Source organism: Melozone crissalis, unplaced genomic scaffold, assembly GCF_028551555.1.
Source record: "Melozone crissalis strain CALT ecotype California unplaced genomic scaffold, PUWL_Pcris_2 ptg000014l_1, whole genome shotgun sequence".
Classification (NCBI taxonomy): Eukaryota; Metazoa; Chordata; class Aves; order Passeriformes; family Passerellidae; genus Melozone; species Melozone crissalis.
In genome coordinates this window covers 13360899-13382451 of record NW_026535792.1, presented here as the reverse complement: position 1 = coordinate 13382451, position 21553 = coordinate 13360899, and the positions used below count along the sequence as shown (strand labels likewise).

Sequence of the window (21553 nt, the reverse complement as noted above, 5' to 3'; positions counted from 1 at the left end):
TAATTTATGCTAAATTTTTAACAGTTACAATTATTATGTGTGTATATATAAAAAGGAAATCCATCAGGGATATGTCTTATGAAAAACATTTCAGATATGCTTGATTTGGAGACTGCAATCTGAACAGATCAAAAACTGACTTGCTCCTTTTATTGCTCCTTTTATGTTATGATAAAACCAAAACAATGGAAGAAAACCTCACAGATCATTATTCCTCATGAAACAGCAATCATTAGCCACACCACAAGAACCACTATAACAAAAAAAAAAAATTTTTATTACTCAAAATAAAAGTGACTATGCTGCTACATTACAAACTACAACTCTCAAATACACAGGAAAACTACAAAGTTCAGGATCATCTCACTACAGAAAGACAAAACTTTCAAGCACTGTAGGGCAATATATTATTGTACAATATATTATTGTGCAGAAGACATAGTACTCCAGTCAAGTACCTCAGAATATGCTTCAAAGAGCTCAGGAGAGCAAGACTTGCAAAAAGCAGCTTTACCACCCTTTGCAAAACTCACCAAGAGCCCCTCGTCTAGTGCAAGGCATCATGAACACATCTCTAGCTCTAAATCACTCAGATATCAGATAAGGGAGAGACTTGCATACATCAACCAAAGATATTCCCTGAAAACCCAGCACTGCTGCCACAGAAAGGTAAAAACAAGATTGGAGACTAGGAAGAAAAACAAGCCCTGCAAGACACAAACTTGGTACACAGTATTGTACATAGACTTCAGTACAACAATTCCAGAGTAAGGGAGGCCATCACAGAATTCCAGTGACTGCTAACTACCATTCCTGAATTATTCCTGTAAACAATAAAGCTTTCCTGCTTTTGTCTTCACCTCCCACAACAGAATCTTTTCCTATTATTTATTTTTCTAACAAAACAGTTAGAATATGCAGAAAGAGATTTTGCTCCCAGAAGTCACTAATGTCTCAATTTGTACCTTTTCACAAATCTAAGACCATCACAGCAAATTCAGACATCAATACCTGCTGTTCTCTCAGTGTTAGAACACTGTTTAGCATTAGGTAATGAAAAGACAAGGCTCCTATACGAGGTTTTCTCAAGCCTGCTGGGATTCCTCGCCTTTAATGTTACTTCAAGACATTATTGAAGTAAGAATGGTTTAGCTTTCAATAAGGTATTACCAGAGACTTCTAAAATAAGATAAACTGCTATCACATATGAGAGAAGGTTCTTGTCTGAATTAATTATTGATGAAAAGATTAAAATCCATGACAAACACCCAACCCCAAGCACAGGAACATACATCTTGTTTTCACAGTGAAAAGAAATTACCAATACATTTTCCCCAATTCCCCAAAAACATATACCCACACCAACACTCCTCAATAATTCCATGAATAAATCAATGAGTGGATAAACAAATACAGTAAAGTTTGCTCATAGCAATTTTCTTTTTAAATAATCCAAACTACAAGTTTCTGCAGATTTGCAAATAAATTTTTCCATGAAATTGGTAATAAAAGCACAGATAAAATCTGGTGTAAATAAAAACAAAATGAACACACTCAAAAAAACTTAATGTCATAACAATGTGGTAACTATGGTGCAATGTAAGACAAAATATTACTTTCCTACACCATTTTTAGAACATTATCACATGCCAGCTCAGTGGCAATCAAAAATTGCATGACTTAGCAACAAGTAAGAAAGGAACAAAGAATGAATCTACCATTCTGTGAGGCAGAAACGTATGGTACACCCTCCTCTTGACTAGTGCATGCAGTCAAAATCACCCTAACTGTGAAGTTATGCAGAAGAAGCAGAAAGATCCATGGAACAGCACCAAGAACCAACCACAGGTAAGGAGCAGTGACCATACAAGCAAAAACCAATAGATTACGATCCTTCAGCTTGGCTGAACATAGGAGTGGTCTGTAAAATCAAGGTGTTTGCAGGGCAAAGAGTAAAAATTATGAAGTGTATCAGTAACCATTTGGAATGCAGGAACAGGGTGGCAATCAGTTGCATCACTGGGCAGCACAGATAAAACAAAAAAATCCCTAAGTTTGAGCACAAAATCCTTGCAATTGTTGCCGAAATTGTAACCAAAGCCAGAAAAATTCACAAACAGCAGAGACCAAGCCCACTAACAGCTATAAGAACCATGTCCAAAAGGTTGGCTCTCTGCAGGAAATCTAAGCAAAGAGCTGGGGTCGTGCTAGGAGAGTACACAGTAAAGGTGGCAAAATATTTGCCCTATATTTACGCTCCTTCCTTATGCACCATTGCTGGCCACGGTCGGACCATTTAAACTGAATTTCAGCAGGATTTGGGAAAGAAAAATATCCTTTAGCCAGTATTCCATCATCTTTTTTCATTAGCCTTCAACAGGTATGCACTAAACTATCACCAAATTCCAATTCTACTCACTTGAAAGCTGCTTCTCTTTCTGTGTCTTTGGAAATTCCTGTCAATAATGAGCCAACACTTTAAATTCTTAATAATTTCAATACTATATTGTGACCTTTAACAGAAAACTCCAGTAGTAGGCTGCACATGGACTTTAAAAAAAAGTTGAAAAATCACACACAATATAAAAAGAGTAAGTGGTACCTCTTGAGATTTCAACTTTTCTATGTCTGTGGAGAGGTCTGAGCTTTTCCCATGAAGGCTGCCATTTTCCTGTAAAAAGACAAACAAGTAGTAAGAACAATTAGGACAAGAATAACATTCTACATTGAAATAATGAGGAAAAGCACTGGATTGGAGAGCTGAACAATAAGACAATTACATCTTACTTAAACTATGTTAATCAACACAAGGAATAACCTAGAAATGTAAAAGGCTGTGTATGATTTGCCCTGCCTTCTGAGAAACCAATCTATACTCTCACAATACAGAGCCACAGACTCATTTTTGCTCTTTCTCAGAGACATCTGCTCTAGCAGCACATGTAGGAGTAGACAGAAGTTATCGTTATTCAAAATCCTGAATCAGTAATTTGCCTCATTAGTTGAAAGAAAACCAAAAACTAAAGACCATACATCATAGCCAAAATTTATGCATGCAAGCTTGATTTAAACTGGTAAACAAAGTCCAGTGCTTTTTCAGTGAATTCAGAAATGAAATTCCTGTACTCCACTTTTTTTTTTTACAGAAGATACCAGCCACAGGACTAATTAATTTGCGTCTCTTAATCTTTACCAATTCTATATACAGAGAATATGTATTTCTAGTGTTCACTTTTCTGGGAAGAACACAGGAATTAAACTTGCCTGTGAAAAGGAATTGAGTTTACTTTAAAAGAAAACTCTTGTCACCTAAATGACATTCCAGATTACCATTCTTTATTGCATCATTAAAAAAAAAAAAAAAAAAAAAAAAAAAAATCAAAAAACCAACCAAACAAAAAAATCCCACAACTAAAACACTGACTTTACACTACTCAAATATTAGCTGGCTGATCCTCTACCATACAAAAAATTGTGATTAATGCAGCCACACAGCCAATAAATTTATTCCAATTTGAGTTTCCAACTGGAAACTCAAATTCCAGTTAGGTCAGCTTAACTCATAATCAATTAAAATTCATCAGCAACATAAAAAATGAGAGTCAAAACACCAAACACATGATAAAAATATGAGTTACATAAAGCTGCATAGTAAGATTGCATTTCAAATGTAAAAGAGGCCTTTGAAGGTTCAGCTCCATGCCCCAGGTTATGCAGGAAGTTCTAAAGAATGTGGAATTTCCATGTTGCACAGAAATATTTCTTCCACACAAAGTACTTTCATATTTATTATAATTTATTTACTAATGATCAGTGGAAAAATCAAGACTTCATGAGAAACCTTCTTACTTCTGTCTTCCAGAGTAAGGCAGAGGCCATAATAACACCCAGTGAGCTAAACAAGGTCTTGCAGCCTACCCATCTCATTCCACAGCACAAGAAAGCTGCAAAGGGACAAGTGCTAGCACAGCTCTGACTCAGAGGCACTGAAATCAGAACATCAGGCATGCTGTGTATCTCTAGTCCAGATATTTAGCTCATTGGCCTTTATTCATAAAAAGAAAATGGAGTAGATGAAAGGGAAGGTGAGTAACTAGGGGCAAGCTTGCTCTGACCATTGCATTTAGTTTGAAAAGGGTCATGTTATTTTAGGATATCAGATAGTAGCAAGAACCTTCAGGTCAGTAAGTGGGATGGATGAGGCTGGAACAAGAATAGGAGGAAAGTACTTAAAAAGAAACTCCTCTCTTCAACATCATGACACAGCACACACTATAGCTGGGTAATGCTAACAGAGAGGTAAGCGTTCCCTACACTTGGCCAATAAATCTGCTCCTAAGTAACATGACTTCCACCTCCAATTTCTGACTATATGTTAAATAAAATACATGCTCATCATTCAAGCATATGGCTTATTCTCATGAATTCTAAGCCTATATATTTTTTTAGTCTTAGAAATATAAATTGACACTGTAGCTCCCCAATATCAATAAAGTCTTTAAAAGATGCTAATCTGTATATTTAAAGGAGCTTCCCCTCAAAAACTTTGCCAAATGATCTGCTGATTTACTCTGCACATTCCCATGAACTTTCATTATGAATTATTAGGTGGGTATCTTACCCTTGAAGATTCATATGAAGGACTTGGCTGACCGCTTGTTCCCCAGGATGTGGCACCTGTTCGCTCATCCATACCTAGCAATAAAAAGAAAAATACAAACCTGTAAGAAATCATAGCAAAAACAATGTTTTCTGATGCAACCTGAAAAAATATTCATCTGCTTCCATACACTCTAAGTAAATTCATCTGCTTTCATATACTTAAAGCAGCGTTTCTAAAAGCAAGACTTCAGATGAACAGCTTCCTTATTAATTAAGCTGGCTACAGAGGAACCTGTTCATTTGGACACCTGCAGCTGCTGAAAACAGGAGCATAAAAAGCCAAGAAATTTGCCAATCTGCAGTCTGCCCAACCCAATCCATAAGAAATTAGCATGAGTAACAAAACAAGCACAACGATGTGAGCATCATGGCTTTTTGAGCAGCCCGATTTATCTGCATCTCAAGCAAGCACTGAAATATTGCAGCGCATACTGTGAAACACATACTTGTCATCTACTCTTTGCTCTTGTGTCTTGCTTAAATATTGTAAAATGTGCAAAATTATTTCCCCTCCTTGGCCTTTATGTGACACAGAAGATATTTTAGCATAATGGGGAAAAAAGGCAAGACAGACTGGTTATATTTCAATGGCTTAAAAAACCCACAGAGAATCATGGTCTCTGCACTCCTAAAACTGTAATATTTTTTACACTCTGTAACGGTTCTTTTAGAATCAGTTCCCTTTATGCAAATCCAGGTTACAGCTCACAAGAGAAAAGGGAAGGAAAAGATCTTTAAACACTGTATCAGAATATTGACCCCATGTATTACCCAATTTCTATCCAAATTTAATCAGCCTAACCACCTATAAACCACATTCCCAAACAGCTAATTGCAAAAGCACCTGAATTCCTACAGCAAATTCCTTCACTATTCTAAAAATTAGGTTCCTGATTATCTGCTTCACAAGAGATTTCCGTCACATGTGGAACATGTCCATCCTAAACTGCAGGCTTCAAAGCACTCTGGCCTACAAAATGCAACTCATTTGTTCCTGTCACACAAACTCTTCTCATAAAGAGTTTTGATATAAAGCATAAATTCTTTATGTGATATATACTATAAACTATTTATGAAGTTTTATAATGTCATAATTCATAAATAAGAACTAAGTATCTCTATTTATAAATAAGAGTAGAGTGCAAGCTCCTCCATACAATAATCTCTAAACCCTAACTTTATATTGCAACTATAAAATTTTCATGCATATTTCTCTTATGGCCATACTGCAAAATCAAAAATGTAAACCCATACTGTAAATAACTACCTATGGATTATTACTATTCTAATCATTATTTCCTTAAGAAATGTGCTTTATGAAGCTATAAAATAATGTTTTGACAAAGCCTGCAAAAAGGAACGTTAAACTGAAAGTAAATCACTCAAATAAAAACGACAGACACTTTGTGCACTGCAGGAAAGATCCTCAAGGTTGAAGGCTCTTTGAAAATGCAAAACCACCACTATCTTGAGCCAGCACTTTGGGGAAGTTTACTGCATTTTGCAGCTGACAGTATTGTTGTTGTTTCATTGTAACTGGTCCAGGAGCTGAGGAAAGAGTCGTGGCTGGCACTGACAAAGGCAAAAGTAATCTTTTGGCACAATTGGCTCTTTTCTGCCAGAAACAACAGTGCCAGTAATCCAGTCATTATCATAACAAGTCTTCCTTTGCCTTCGTTTCCAAAGAGACACATGTGGGGTGAGAAAAGAAAAATATCTTACTGCAAGACCAAGTTCTTGGGAAAGTTTAGGATACAGTAGGTTATACCAGCCCATTTCAGGAGATATGTGACTAGATAATGGTTATGCATAGTGTTCAGATGCTAATCACTGAAACATGCTACTCATTTGAAAATTTGAGTCAGTGGGACATAAGGACTTATGGTTCTGCTTAATCAGCACGTGTACAGCTAAAAATTCAAGTATTTTAATTCTACCATTTGAATTATGCAAATAAATTGTTTAAAGAAACTGTTCTAAACCAAAATGTAACTGCTTCAGATAGGAAAGAAAACTAATTTCTGACTAGTTCCCAGAATTCTTTTTTTCTAAAAAAGTCCAGTACAGTTCACTATTCTAGCTAACTTCCTTTTTCCTGCCAGGTGTCTTTTTCCTCCTTTTCATGCAGCATTTTTCATTCTTATAAGCACCAAACAGGCTTACACATAGATCTATCTCTTACACAACATTTTCACACAAGGAAGATGCTTTCACATTTTAAATACTCTGTGAAGAAAAAAGGAATCATGCATTGCACATAGAACACCAGCACTCTGACTTACTGCTGCTTGACATCTGGATTTGATTTGGAATGATACCCCTGCTGCCCTTGGTCTCCATCAACATGAGACACCCAACAAGTGCTGCCCCAGGTAGCCAGCAACACTCAACCAGGAAATCACATGTGTGTCACCATGGTGCTCAAGCAATCTGTTCTGCTTTGTACACTAATGTGTTTCCCATGGGTGACAGATGAAAACCACCCAAATACTGGATGGGACAAAGACCCAGACCATTCCTAGCAGGATGGGCACAAACAAACAACACATACTTTAACAAGCCAAAAGTAACTACATGACTGAGCCAGGAGCATCAGATTCACTTTTAAATGTAAAGCCCCTGAAGTGGGGAACACTCAGTAAGAAGTAACATGGGAGTCATCTATGGTAGTAAATTTAATTAAGTCTCAAGGCAAAAGTGTCATGAAAAGAGTTCCAGTGTTTTCCTGGAAAAGGCAAAAGAGAACAGAGGAACTAGGGGGACCATCACCTTTGTATGACCCCTTCCACAAGGCAATGCAGTGACCAATTCCAGTATCCAGTAATTCATCATGGATGAATTCATCATTAATTAATCATGGACATTAAAGAGCACAGGAAAGCTGTGACAGTTAGCAAAGCATTGAAAAATGTGCAGGACAAGGCTGCAGTATCAGTCTCTGTGGGTAAAGAAAAAAGGTGGAAATTGAACTGTGTTGTTATAAAGGTTCAAAAATACAGACACATGCATTCGTGCAGACAGGAGTAAAACAACATTCTACCCCCACTTCCTTTTTTTAGTAGGCATTGAGGACGGAAAGTAATTGAAATGACTCATATTCCATAGTTCTCAATCAAAACTGACTACTTCTATAGCACATATGCTGCAGTTTAATTAGGGAGTAACTCTCTAAGTGTGATGTTTGTTTGAGCAGGTTCAGCTGGCAGCCTGGGGCTGGGCTGGCTCACAGAGCAGCTCCACAGCACTGGCTGTGCGTCCCAGCAGTGACACTGCTGACCTCGGCCAGCTGAGCACGTGGAGCACAGCCCAAAGCCCGAGCTCTGCTGGCCTCCAGCAAAGGCTGCGTGTCCTCCCACCCTCAGGGAAAGGCCAAGTATCATTGCTCAAGGAAAGGCTCCATGGCCTCCATCAAGGAAAGGGCACGGGTCCTGCCTCAGGGAAAGGCTCCGTGGCCTCGCTGCTTCAGGGAAAGGAAAGGCTCCCTGGCCTCCCTCCCTCAGGGAAAGGCTCCCTGGCCTCCCTCCCTCAGGGAAAGGCTCCCTAGCCTCGCTGCCCCAGGGAAAGGAAAGGTTCCCTGGCCTCCCTCCCTCAGGGAAAGGAAAGGCTCCCTGGCCTCCCTCCCTCAGGGAAAGGAAAGGCTCCGTGGCCTCCCTCCCTCAGGGAAAGGAAAGGCTCCCTGGCCTCCCTCCCTCAGGGAAAGGCAAGGCTCCCTGGCCTCCCTCCCTCAGGGAAAGGCAAGGCCCTGTGGCCTCGCTGCCTCAGGGAAAGGCAAGGCCCTGTGGCCTCACTCACCTCGGGGAGACCCAGCCAAGCCATGAGGATGCTTTCTGCATTGGCTTTCTGGCTTAATGCATTGCATTCTAAACAGGCTTTGCTTAACATCACTTTTATGATGCTGCTGTGAGCATTTCAAGGTATTCTAGAAGAAAACCTGAAGAAACCTGTTGCCTCATTATGTCAACATATGTGTTCATTCTGAAGAAACAGATCCAAACATTCATCTAATAAAAAAAAATTGGATCTTACAATCAAACTGAAATGAAGGTTGCTCTTGCTGGCATAAGACAAAGAAGACTATATTTAAAACTTATTTCAAGAGACACAGGCTCTAATGTTCGTGTAAACACTATAATATACTTTATAGGGTTACCATCTGCTATGATGTTGATCAAATAAATGATTTGACAAAAAAAAATCACATTGTAGATTGTTATACTAGGTACTCAAGGTATGAGTTTCTATCTTTTATAGCTTCTTTATCCAATTTTGTTTCAGAGTAATGATATTCCTTCAGATAAGATTCAACATCTGAAATCAATTACAAAAAAACTTACAGCACAAACCATAACAGCACTGATTGTGTTTTGCATGTCAGACACAAACATCTCAATCTACCATTAAGCCATATATTGCAAACGTCTATTGCGAAGTATGATTCCAATTATTACCCAAAATTATATTTGAGGTCTAGACTTTCTCATAAGGGGATGAAAACAGTAATAATATTTGATGGAGATAGAGTATACTCAAATGTTTTAACTTTCAATAGGTTAAGACTAGTTCTCTTCTTGCTGTTTTCAATTAAAACTTTCTCTTTCTATACTAGATGTAATATTTTCAATAATATAATAAAACCATTTATTTGCTAACAAAGAACTCAACATTCACAAGTCAGATAAATAAATAAATGAAGACAAGACAAAGTTCCAATGTTTATTTCTCAGGGAGTGGGAAAAAACACAGATGACAAGAGGACCAGAATGACACTAAAAACCAAAAGCAGCTTTGACAATAAATACAATGTGGTAGGCTTAAAATATCCAAAGCTGAGAAAATTAATCAAATTGAGAAGAGAAATTAAAGGCAGCTGACCTATCAATAGTCTAACCACTTAAGTATCATCGGGATAAATTCAGATGCAACATTTTAATTAGGTAAAAGACAAACCACTTTCATTTCAAACTACATAAATAAAGAACTTTCTCTCCATCCACCTTCCACAATAAAAGAAAAGAAAGGGGAAGTGCACGCACGGAGGGTAACAAAAAAAAATTCAACTCTCAATTCAGACTGTTTCTTGAAGAATGTACTAATTGCCTTCCAGCATATGGATACAAAGTTCCCCCCGATCCCTTCAGATCAAAAAGCAAAGTTGCTCCTCAGTAACAGATTTGCTTATCAGAGGCACCAGTGGGAGTAGCAGAGCATCCTTTCGTGTACCTTTGCTCCAGAGAAAACCCATGGAAGAGCTACAGATATGCCATGGAAACACCATCTTGAGTCTGCCATTGGTACCACCTCTGGACTTTACAATTCAGGAAACTTCCCAAGATAATTTTATTAAATTGCACAATGCTGGTCACTCTGCTACCTGTATGGAGCCACGGTGTCACAGATTGAGCCCTTAACCCACTGCACAGTGTAAAAGTGACATTTCTCCTGGGCTTCACTGTCAGGTTTCATATCTTTCCCCACCTGCCCAGCAGGTTCATGACCATGGGAGCTGAGATCTTAACTACCAGCCTCTAATGGCAGGGATTTAAAAAGTGCAAGGAAGCCCTGCAGAAACTGAAGATCCCTTGAGGGACATTGGTTACCTCAATTAGTACCCATAAAACACTGGCTTGCATTTGAATATTAATCCTTGCAAAGATGAGTTTGTAAGATCTGTTTGAAATATCAACTGTGATTATTAATAGTGGTAAGTAAATTCATTTTCATTTTTGAAACATTACTTATCATGGAGATTCCCAGAACATGATTATCTGACAGCAAAGAATAAATATCCACTATGCCAGTCATTGTGGAAATTATTTGAATAATAGTAAGAAGATATGATATACAAAGTTAATTCCTATCTATAGAACAGGTAATCACAATTAAAATTTCAGAGGAACAAAATTATTCAAGTTAGAGGAAGGTACAGTAAGTACACAATTTACCTGGACAATAACCAAAACTCAGACCAATATTGCCATTGGCAGGTATTAAAAATTAGTTGCAACTTAATATATCAGCAAATTTAATTCTCCCTGTATGCAAAACCTATACTTTCATACAGAAATTTATTTGCAAGAACAGTATTTCTTCTGGAAGAATAAAACTTTGGGGTGTATGCTGAAAAAACTTTCTAAAACAACAAAAAACATTGTATAAATTCAGAAGAAAATGGGGAAAAAACCTTGCTGGTTCAGGAAAACTGAAGAGAAGCTTGAAATTGTTTTAAAAGTGCCTATTAACATCAAAAGTCAGTACTGGCAATACAGTTCCTGTATAACTATCAAGTATGTTTTAGATTTGTTTCAACTCATTAGCTAAATATAATTTGCTATTAAAAAAAAAAAGGCAATTGCTACTTTTAACTTGATTTCACAAATAATCCTATTCATTTCTTGCAATGAGACCTATGTATTTGCTAAGAACACTGGGTTATTAATTCCTGTAAGAGCACTGCCATTACAGAAATATCAGAAACTAGCTGCTTCTCTTTGCTCATATTCTCTGCTTCCTAGACTCTAAATCACATCCCCAAACACACCAAGTGACCTGGCATGACCTGGACACTTTAAATACAATACAAGCCACTCAAAATAAAATTGGAACTGGCATTTCCCACACAAACTGTACTAAACCAGAAAACTGCACATTGCTATGTGCACCTTGCCAGAAAAGGTACAGCAGGTACTGTTCAAAGAGGACAGCATATTTATAATACTGTATGTAACAAGCATTTGTTACTTGTGTATAGATATGCAGACTGTTCAAGCATAAGTTAATGACAAAAACTATAAAAAATAGTATTTAAACTCATAAAAAAAGGAATTTTCCACTGAGCTGCTCAGAGCACTACACAGTAAAGCTATTCTTCACACACACACTCCAAATTCCCTATATTAATAAAACTTTTAATATTACTCTTTGATCCAATTTAAGGTCAATTTTAAAAAAAAAATTAAAATGCTAATATTCATAAATTATCCTGTACACAAATAATATTTACATGTGTGCCCATAGAGTATATTTTGAAGCCTCCCTGGTTACAAATGTGAATAAAGTACACCAGCTTAGAGATGAAGCCTTTAGCAGGGGTACAAGCCAGAGCTTTGATTCACACACAAAACACACACGGTTAAATTGCTATTAAATTGCATCATGCTGCTTATTCCCTGTCTGTGCTGAGCCATGGAATATCAGGCTGAGCAGCTCTAACATGCAAGTCTCAGCCCTCCAGTACCAGCTATCATAATAATCCTTTCTACTGGCAAATGTTCCTGTGGTTACTTCAGTTATGACTCAACTGCTTTATATAACCACACACTTTCAAATACATATATACACTTATATATTTTTATATACACACCAAATCAAGGCCAGTGTCACAAGACTGCACACACCAGGCCAAAAATATTCTAATACAGCCTCACAGGCAACAGCTACTGTTACCAACTGTATTACAACACAATTGTACAGAAAACTGCCAATTCAGGCACCAGAACACAATAAATGTGAGTTACACAGTGTGTAACTGAGGTTCTAACTCTCATGAGCAAAGAAAACATGGCAAGTGTGATAGCTTTCCTAAGAACATGTCTTAAATGTTAAGAAAGAGTATTTTTAACCATTTACTGTATCACAAGGTGTCCAGCAAATTTTGACTCTCTTGAAAACAAATCCTAAGATCAACCTGAGGTCAGTATCCTTTCATGGTGTTGATTGCCATGTATCTTTATACACATACAGTTAAGATAACTCAATTGCAAAAAATTAAAATTACTTTGTTGATATTTAGATGATCATTAATACCTTAACACTAAGATCTTCCAAGGAAAAAGAGACCCTCTGACACATAAAGCAGAGAGGGGGGACATAAAACAACTGAAAAAGTTTTTGAGAAACAGCATATATTTTGACTTTCCAAGTTCATGAAGGTGAACCAGTGGAGAAATCAAGCATCAGACAAAAACCTTGGAATTTAGCGAGGCAGAATTTTGAGTCTTCAGTATCAAGGCAAATACACTTTACAGTATAGGCAAGAGAATGCCAGTGTAACTCCATGTTTACAATAATGTGACTGGAAACAAAGATACACATAGACTGTCAAGATCACAGAAGCCTGACTCTGAACTTTAAAACATCTTAGATCAAGCCACTTCATAGAAGCACGTGGAAGAAAACCTAGACTTTGCCAAGGTACACAGTACCTCTGTATCTGATTTTTGGCAACCCTACAATACTTAAATCAAAACTTTATTACCAGCAGCATGGCATCTCAGCCTCTCACATTAAAGCAATGCAGTAACATCTTACATTTTTCATAAAACAAAGCATGTAGAATACAAAGAAGTCTGAAAGGTTTTAAGTTTGCCTCTAGATAGGCACATCCTCAATGAGATGATTTCTTACACTGTCTTGTTCTAAGGAGTACATCTAAGTCAGCTGCAGGAATTAACTCTCATTACTAAGCAAAACAGAAATTACACATCAGGGTTGTGTGAACTTAAGTTTGTCATGAGAGAATTCTGATTCTTTCAATACAGCTGGGGGGAAGTGTTTATTGCATGGAAATTTCAGCATTAAACACCCTCTTCTAATGCTGAAAACAAAGCTTATCTGCTCAGTATTTAAACAGGAAAGAATGCTTAATGGATAAATGCAAGCACTGCACATCTGCTCACCTAAACCAGAGCTGTGGTAGGATAGCTCTAAGTTAGATGTGGAAAAAACAATAGAAGAAATATAGCCAATATTGACTTACTAGAACCTGGCTCACTTATTTCTCTCCTCTTTTAACAAAAATCAAGAAATCCTCCATACTTCATCTCCAATCAAGAAAGAAGCTTTTGTGAGATTAGGGCTCCACCATTTGCCCTGCAGCACAATGAAGTGCCTTCCAGTTTGTCCAAGGAAAAGGCTGCACCTTCTTCCCTCAGTAAAAGAGCTGCCTAGTGCAAAATGTGTTTTCTTCTATTATTTTAGGCATGGAGGGGGAAAAAAAAGGGTTAAAGTAAACTATTAAAAATTTTCTAGAAACATCTCTACTTGCATTTATATGACTGAAATTTTGAGCTGATGGAAGTTAGCATCAGCCTGCAGTGTCAAGGACTACTTTTTCCAGTATGCATTTTGTACCAACAAGTGCTTCCCCCTCCATAAGCAAGTTGGAATGTAGTAAAGCTCTTGCCAGATGTTCTCCTTCTGCAGAGGTCCAAAAGCAACAGTTCTCAATAATTCCATTACTTCCAAAAGTCAAAGCCAGAATGCAGCCTGAACAAACGGAGATCTGGCACAGCCTGTGCTGCTAGCAGGGCCCTGAGATACCTTAAAAAAACTCAAAAAACCCACCCCAAGAAACCTTTATTTTCTCAACACTGAGACATTTCTTCCAACAGCTTATTAGACAGAGCTTTTACAGGTATTGTTAAATCTCATTCTCAAATTATGAAAAAAATATGTTCTCTGACAAAGGAGAGAAATCTGTTTTTAAATGTGCCAGGTATCATTACATCTGCTCAAATATTTGCTGAATCAAGCTCCTTGCTGCCTGGGCTGTTAGCTGCCTCCTGAAGCAAGCAGGCAGGCTTTGTGTTGACAGCTCCTTTAATGTGAGTGGCAGTAAATGATGGTGTGCCCACAATGCTGGAAAGCTGATATGATACAGTTCAGTCTCCTGCATCAACAAACGAGGTGGAAGGACGACTGGGGCCTGATGTTAATGGGCCTTGTGCTAATACACAGCAGCACTGCAGCAACTGAGATGTCTGAGGGAGCCTGGCTCATCTTCCATCCCCAAAAACATTGGTTTTTCTTCTTTCCACTCTTTCTCTTTGTTTGAAAGAAAGGCTGTGATTTCCCCTTGAACTGAAACCTGTCACCAGAGCTCATGGCAGGACTAAGCTGTATGACACCCATATTCACTGGTTTCTCCATTCCTCATCAAAAGGTATCAGCTGATCTACTGATTTCTGCTGCCCTTCAGGAACAACCCACATTTTAACATACTTCTGGTAGTATATCCATATTGTTAGAGCTTTAACTCTGGAAAGACTATCCTTAAACAACAAAATTACACTGTGAGAGGATCAGCAGCACAGAAGTAACAACTTTTAGAATAGCCAATGCTGTGCTCAGCATTGTAGTCTTTAAATGCTAAGGAGTAATTAAAATAGTTTAACTTTGCTAGTTTAGCAGAAACATGCAACTATTATAAAAATAATTTAATTTAAAGTAGTATCCCACTAACTAAAAAAAAAAAACCCACTTACTTTTCTATTCTAGAAAATAGCTACTAAGTCTGACAGAGTCTGGCTCTGGTGGAAGTGAATCCAGAAATATCTGCATCTGCAATGAAGATGTTGAGATTTCTCCAACTTTACTTCTCAACCAAAGACTTTTTTTCCTGTTTGAAGACTTGACTGATCTTCCTTTTATTTCTTCTGCTAGCTTTTCATTTAATAGTCCATAGTCTGGTTCAACTGCATAACATTTCTCCTTGGCTTAAATCCTAAATATCACACTTTTTATAGAAATCTGAGTTTTCAATGCTTTTCTGGTAACAAGTGTTACATGAGCTAAAACACTCTTAATAAAATGCACTTAGAAACCATGCACACTCCAGAAGCAGAACTTCGACAAAAAAGTTAGAATAGGAATTTATAGTCAAGTAACCTCATTTTAAATTGCCTTCATACTCTAACAGCTAGAACAGACACACCTGTTGCTGTTGTGTGCTCATGCCTTTGGTTTTTTTTAAATCAGGACAAGTTGCACTTTGAATACAAAATAAATTTGCTGTCGTTGTTTCTCCAAGTATGCTGTTACAGCAGTTCTGTAGGTTACAGCTAGAAAATGCTGAAAGCCAATAAAATATGGTAGACAGTCTTTCTGTGGACAAAAGCACCCTTACCTAGTAATTATCCTTCTTATAATAATAATATGGTATTACAGACTTTAAAACATTTACCCAAGTAGCCAGAAAGCAAGTGGCAATCAATAATTAATTATTTCCATTTAATACCCCCTCCCAGGGTGTGTCAGAAGTCTCTCCTTTTACAAAAGCAGTAAACAGTCTGCTAATGTCATTCCTATAAAATTACACCTTTGTTTTAGGAACCAATTTCTAGGGATATTTAACCAGAACATTGGAGTGAATGATTTTACATTAAAAATAGAACAAATAGTCTAATTTTACTATTACAGGCGAGCAAGAGTAAGAAGTGGAAGGATTCTTTAAGTCCAGCAGTGCTGGTCCCCACTGGCACAGCACCCAACAGACCCATGCCATGAGCCAGCCTGCTGCACAGCCCCACCAAAGCTCCTGTGCAGAGTGAGCCTTCCCAGGCCAGCAGCACTTCCCAACTCCAGCAGGGGATTCTGGTGCAGGAATCACTGCCAAACAACAGCTTATGAGTCAAGGTTTATGTATGCAAACACAGCCTGTCCTCCTAACGCTAAGGGCTGGCTGCCACCCAAGGGAGGCCATCCTGCTTCCCTTAACGCGTCGCTGTCCCCACTGCCCACAGCCTGCCTCACATCCCCCCTCACACTAGCACCAGTTCTAGGGACCTGCAGTAACCTGCTCAGAAAAAAACCAGTAGAAAACAGACCCATCAAAATAACAAACCCTCACTGGTTCCTGGGCAGACCTGCTCACAAAAGTATTTCACTACCGGGCCAGGACAGCACCAGTGCTGGCAGAAAGGAAAGGGAGAGCACAGCAACCAGAGAAAGCCAAAGTCAGGGTTGTGTCATGGGCCAGGGAAGCCAGCTCATCACTTCTGAAGCATTTATTACCTCTGAGACAGGCTGTATTTAAAAGACAAAAAAAAAGAAAAGGGTTTTTTTTCAGGAGAAAAAAATAATAAAAGCCATCACTATGTGGTGATGCATAAAATCCTGCAGTCTACCTTGGGACTACTGGCTTTATTGAACCAGTGGTAGGTACCATGCCAGTATGTGAGAAAAATAACTGAATAAATGCATGCTTCAATTACATTAAACACCAATAATATCATTTAAAACATCTTTAAAAGATTGAATCTGCTGTATGTTAGGGTAGAAACAGGTTACCAGGAAGTTCAGCACTGCCAGAAAACTCCCACACGTACTTTATTGTTCACTTACTAGAATTTTAGCCAAAAGTTAGAAGAAGAGTAAACTACTTCATAGTAAATGGCAACAAAACCCAAGAATTTTTCTTCCCTCTGTTTCTTCTGCAATGAAAAAGATAAAAAAGTAATAATTTGATTTAAAAATTTCAAAGCACATTTTGAAATCTAGCCTTGGGTTCCATGTGCCAAATAAGTTGCTCTACAAATTATGATACTCCATTTTCTCTTACACATTTTAGAATCTTAAGCATTGACAGAACAAGTCAATTTAACCATATTGCCTCTTTGGGTGGCAACTTTGTTTGTCTTAGATCCTGTGTTCAGTTCTCTATATAGATGCTTTTATCTCTAACAACAGCTTTCAGACTTTGCTTTATTTTGTATTTTACTTGTTCATACTGCAACACTCCAATACAATGAAATTTGTATAGGTGTCCAGATTTGCTCAACCACTAAAAATGAAAATGTTACCATTTATAATGGTTATCAAATAATTTTAACACAAGACAGACTCTTCCCGTTCTGTTAAATATATAAAATAACAGAAACGAGAAAAAGAGTTTCTGCTTTTTTGAAAAAGACAACTGCAGCTTGATATTTGGGAAAGAATTTCTTATATTTCAGTCACAAAAAATATTACTTTTCAACATAGTGTAATTTAAGTATTTTGCAGATCACACTTTGTGAAAAGGTAGTAAGGCAACAAAAATATTCATATCCCAGTTTATAAGGGAAGGATTACTGAAGAAGGTTCCTCCCAGATGCACAAGAGCATTCTGAAGATTCACACATATAATAGGGCAGCTCAGAATAAACAGCACATACAGCTCCACAACATATGCTCACGTGCACTAAAAATGCAGAACTTATTCCTTTGGACAAAGCTGGCCTGCATACTTTCAAGAAAATTAAGAAATTCCTGTAAACTGAAGTGAATTCATACCTTAACACTCTCACCTGAACTCAAACAAAGGTGATGTGCCCCCATAATTGAAAGGCTGAACAAGATGCTCTTGGCGTCCTTTTGTGCCCATTCCACAGACACACACAGCACTTCCCTGGCAGCCAAACCAACACAAGCTCCTGACTGAATTTCCACAAGTGATATGAAAGCCCAGTGAATTAGACAAACCCTTATAAGGCACCTGGCAAGAATCATGTGAATCAAATGTAAAAATTCAAGTACAAGAGCTCCAGTAACAATTTTGTTCTACTCTGTTTACTTAACAGGTAAAGCTTCTATTTAAAGATCACATCTGCAATTTGGTCTTTAAAAAAACTGTGTATATTACAAACTGCATCATCAAATGATAATTTTCAGGAATTAAATATCTGTTTGGATTTTATTTCTTGCCTTGTTTAAGAAAAAACAAATAAAGGAAGCCACTTTCTTCTACACTTTCAAGTTTACTGTTGAATTTTTAAACATCAGAGCAGAACTTGCCCTGAGTAAGATATATATTCTTAACCAATTATCAAGAAACTAGAACACTGAATACACTTTAGCTTCTAAGATCTTTTTACTTTTTATTCTCCTTAAGGACTCAGAGCAATCATTAAAATAATGCTGAGTGTATTATGGGACAAACAAGAGAAAAAAGCTCTAAAAAATCCTATGAAATATTACACTAAAAAGAGGACAAACAGAGTAAGAAGAGCACAGAAAAATAATCAATACCTGCTTTTATTAAAAAAGGTTCAAAGTGAACAAGAACTTCACACATGGTGGAACCTCTTAAGACCTGTGAAGCCTCTAAGTCATCTGAGAACTAATTAGGTTTTCAAGAAGTCTTAAAATTTAATACACCCTATTCCTACAGAATTTCAATCGAATATGGATTCGTAACTCTTTCATTGTTAAATCAGAGTCTGGCAGTTCATAAGACAGCCCAAAAACACAGATGAAGCTAAGCCACTTCATTGTATTTTCCATTAAGAATGAAATGAAGTACAGCTGAAATCAAAATTCTATACTTGCTATACTTGATCTAATCCAGAGCAATGCCAGCTATAATGCTACTTACAGAGAAGTAATACAAGAATCTGCTGTGGTGCCTGTATTGATCTAGCGTTGTACTGAACACTTTTTCTATTGAGAGTCAATTACATCTCCTCCACACCCACATCTCTCATTCTAACACAAAGTTTACACCTTTTTTTACATCACAAGAAATTTTCTGCTAAAGAAAATATAGAAATTATAAAAGGGAACATCTATATGTTAAAAAGATCCATCAGTCTTAATATCAGGCCTAAAAAAAATACTGACTAGAATTAAAACACTGACATTATTATGTGTATCCCACCTTTTACACAAGAAAATCCACTCAAAGCCATTTTTGAAATAGATCCAAAATTAGAACTCTGTACCTGCAGCAATCTTCAGGCTGTTAAGCTTCCAGACCACAGCAGTTCATAGCAGGGCTGATTAGCTCAATCACAGCACCTTCCTAACAGCAGCTGAGAGCCCCAGACTGAATCTAAATCACATCAAGCAACTAAAAACACAGGCAAAAGTACCTCAGCCTCAAAGCCTCCTGTACACCAACATAAAAAGGATGGATAATCTGCAGAAGCTCATGAGTTAACTAAAACTCTATGATGCATGTTTCCACAAATACCATATATTTCAACAAAAAAAAAAAAATAAAGAAAGTCCCAAAATCAGCTTCATGAACACTTCTAAATGATGGAATACTGTCTGAAGTTGGTGACTGCAAAGATGGTTACAGCACCAAAATGTTACTGGGGGTGGAAGACAACATGCAATTGAGGAGAGATAGGGGCAAATAAGAGCTAACTGCTCTAGTGAGGTTGTTACCAGCTTTTCCTTTGTCCCTTGATGCTGTCAGCCTCACTGGAAAGGAAAACTATCTCTGTAGGATTTATTTGGTTTCCTTTTCAAAGCAACTGAAGTAATTCAAAGCCACCGACAGCTTGAGTAAGAATGAACCACCTGTAGAGGTCAGCATTCTAAAAGTGTATCGGTAAAATGTAACAAATTGTCAAATTCTCTGTTTAGGAGGAACTCGATACTATGTGTGTTGAATAATGATAATCCAATGCATCTACACACATGCATGTAGCCTCTGTCCTTTACACAAATAGCATGAAAATAATTTTGCAAAATGTGGAAGAAGATGAAAACAAAACTCCTGAACTGGTTCATCACAGGAGTAACACTTGAATAAAACCAGTTTCCTAAGGCAGAACAGAGCCACCACTGTGATTAAATATTTCATGACTTGAATATCCACAATTTCTATAGAGAATTAAATAGAAAAATTAATACATCGATGGCACAGGCAACTTTTAAATTTACATTAAAAGATTTCCACAGTATATCAAATGGCAAAATTCCTTCCTAGAGCAAAGAGTTTTGCTCAGCTCATATCATAAAATGAACATGGTACAGTAAAGGGTCTTTCAGGAAGACTGAGAAATACTTGCTCTAACAGTTCAAAAATTTAAAATATTGTGTAACAAATCAAATGTATTTTACTAGATCATGAAAATCCCTTAGATACAAAAGAACACCTGTTTTATTATTATGCTAGAGGGTGAAAAGAATCATAAGAATTCTGATAATTTAATTTTTTTCTCTGAGTGTGTGGCAAGATACCAGGTTTAATCTAAATTTCCTATTGATTTCAGCAGGAAAGCAGCATAAAAACAACTGCTGCAGAAAATCTCTGGTTTGTTTCTTTTGGTTACGTGTAATTCTTCTGTGTTGTCCCAGGCATTTCAGGTGAGATTGTTCCTTCCATGAAGAGAGAAGCAACTTGACTTTGAGTTATAAAACTAGAAAAGGAAAGGCTCACAAAAAAAAGTAGTTGGTCTTTTTTACAGGAAAAAATCTAAAATGTGTATATACATATACATATATAAATTATGAGCCTCCAGCAATAAAACCAAGGTAATTCAAAGGAGTTTCCAAAAAACAGTCAAATATCAACACTATGAAGGACAAGAAGGTTCTGCTGCTTGAAACAGGTCACTATGAATAGAGAGGATTAAAACAAACTTGTGCTTCACTGTGGAGCAGTAACTTACTGTTTTCTTAAATACTTTAACCTCATTCTCTTATATTTGCTTACCCTTTTGTTTGGTCTTTAGGACACGATTATTTATTTTCTGACTGCCAACCCTTCCCCTTGGGAAATAGCTTTTGTCCAAGGTTCTCCAAGTTTCCATCTTCTTTAAAACACTTCCAGCTCCAGTATTTGTGGATTGTACAAACAATCCCATCTCCAGACAATCACTGACAAGGCAGAGCCTGGCAGCAATGGTCAATAGCTGCATCTGACAAGGCCTCCTGCTTTAGGAGCCTCCTTCTCACAAGTCATAATCTTGGCTGTTCCCAACTTTTTACATTAAAAACAAGGAATCTATCTACTAATCCAGAACACTCTTGTTATCCAAGATGCAGACAAAGCAAGCACAAAGGTCTATGAATAACACAACCTTTGAGAAATCCTAGCAGCAGAACTCCCTGCATCAAGGAGCTCTGCACTCTTCAGCCTATTTAAGCAGCCTGAGTGTGAAGCAATCACTTGAGTGCATAACCAGAATATCTCACACTGTCCAAATTCACAGTCTGTCTATCAAATAAGAGTAACTACTTCAGAGCAAAACTTTTTTGCTGAATACACACCATCAGCAGTACTAACAACAGCAGGATCCACACATTTCCATCCCCACTTAGACACTACTCTAAATTATGCATCACAGTTTGGAGAAAACACTGCCACAGCTGGCAAACAGGATCCTCCACTACCACTGTC

General features: G+C 37.4%; 1 protein-coding gene across 7 annotated transcripts in view; it reads right to left on the bottom strand.

The window, feature by feature from the left end:
* The window catches only part of TCF12 (transcription factor 12), a 161049-nt gene that overhangs the window by 113873 nt on the left and 25623 nt on the right, over nucleotides 1-21553 (bottom strand). For 6 of the 7 annotated variants that reach the window (XM_054273044.1, XM_054273047.1, XM_054273046.1 and 3 more), the window contains exons 4-5: nucleotides 4622-4695; nucleotides 2603-2671 (exon numbers count right to left, since the gene is read on the bottom strand). In XM_054273044.1, coding sequence (XP_054129019.1) covers nucleotides 2603-2671; nucleotides 4622-4695 — 143 coding nt within the window. The remainder of the gene's footprint in view (nucleotides 1-2602; nucleotides 2672-4621; nucleotides 4696-21553) is intronic. The other variant, XM_054273048.1, reaches the window with a different exon arrangement.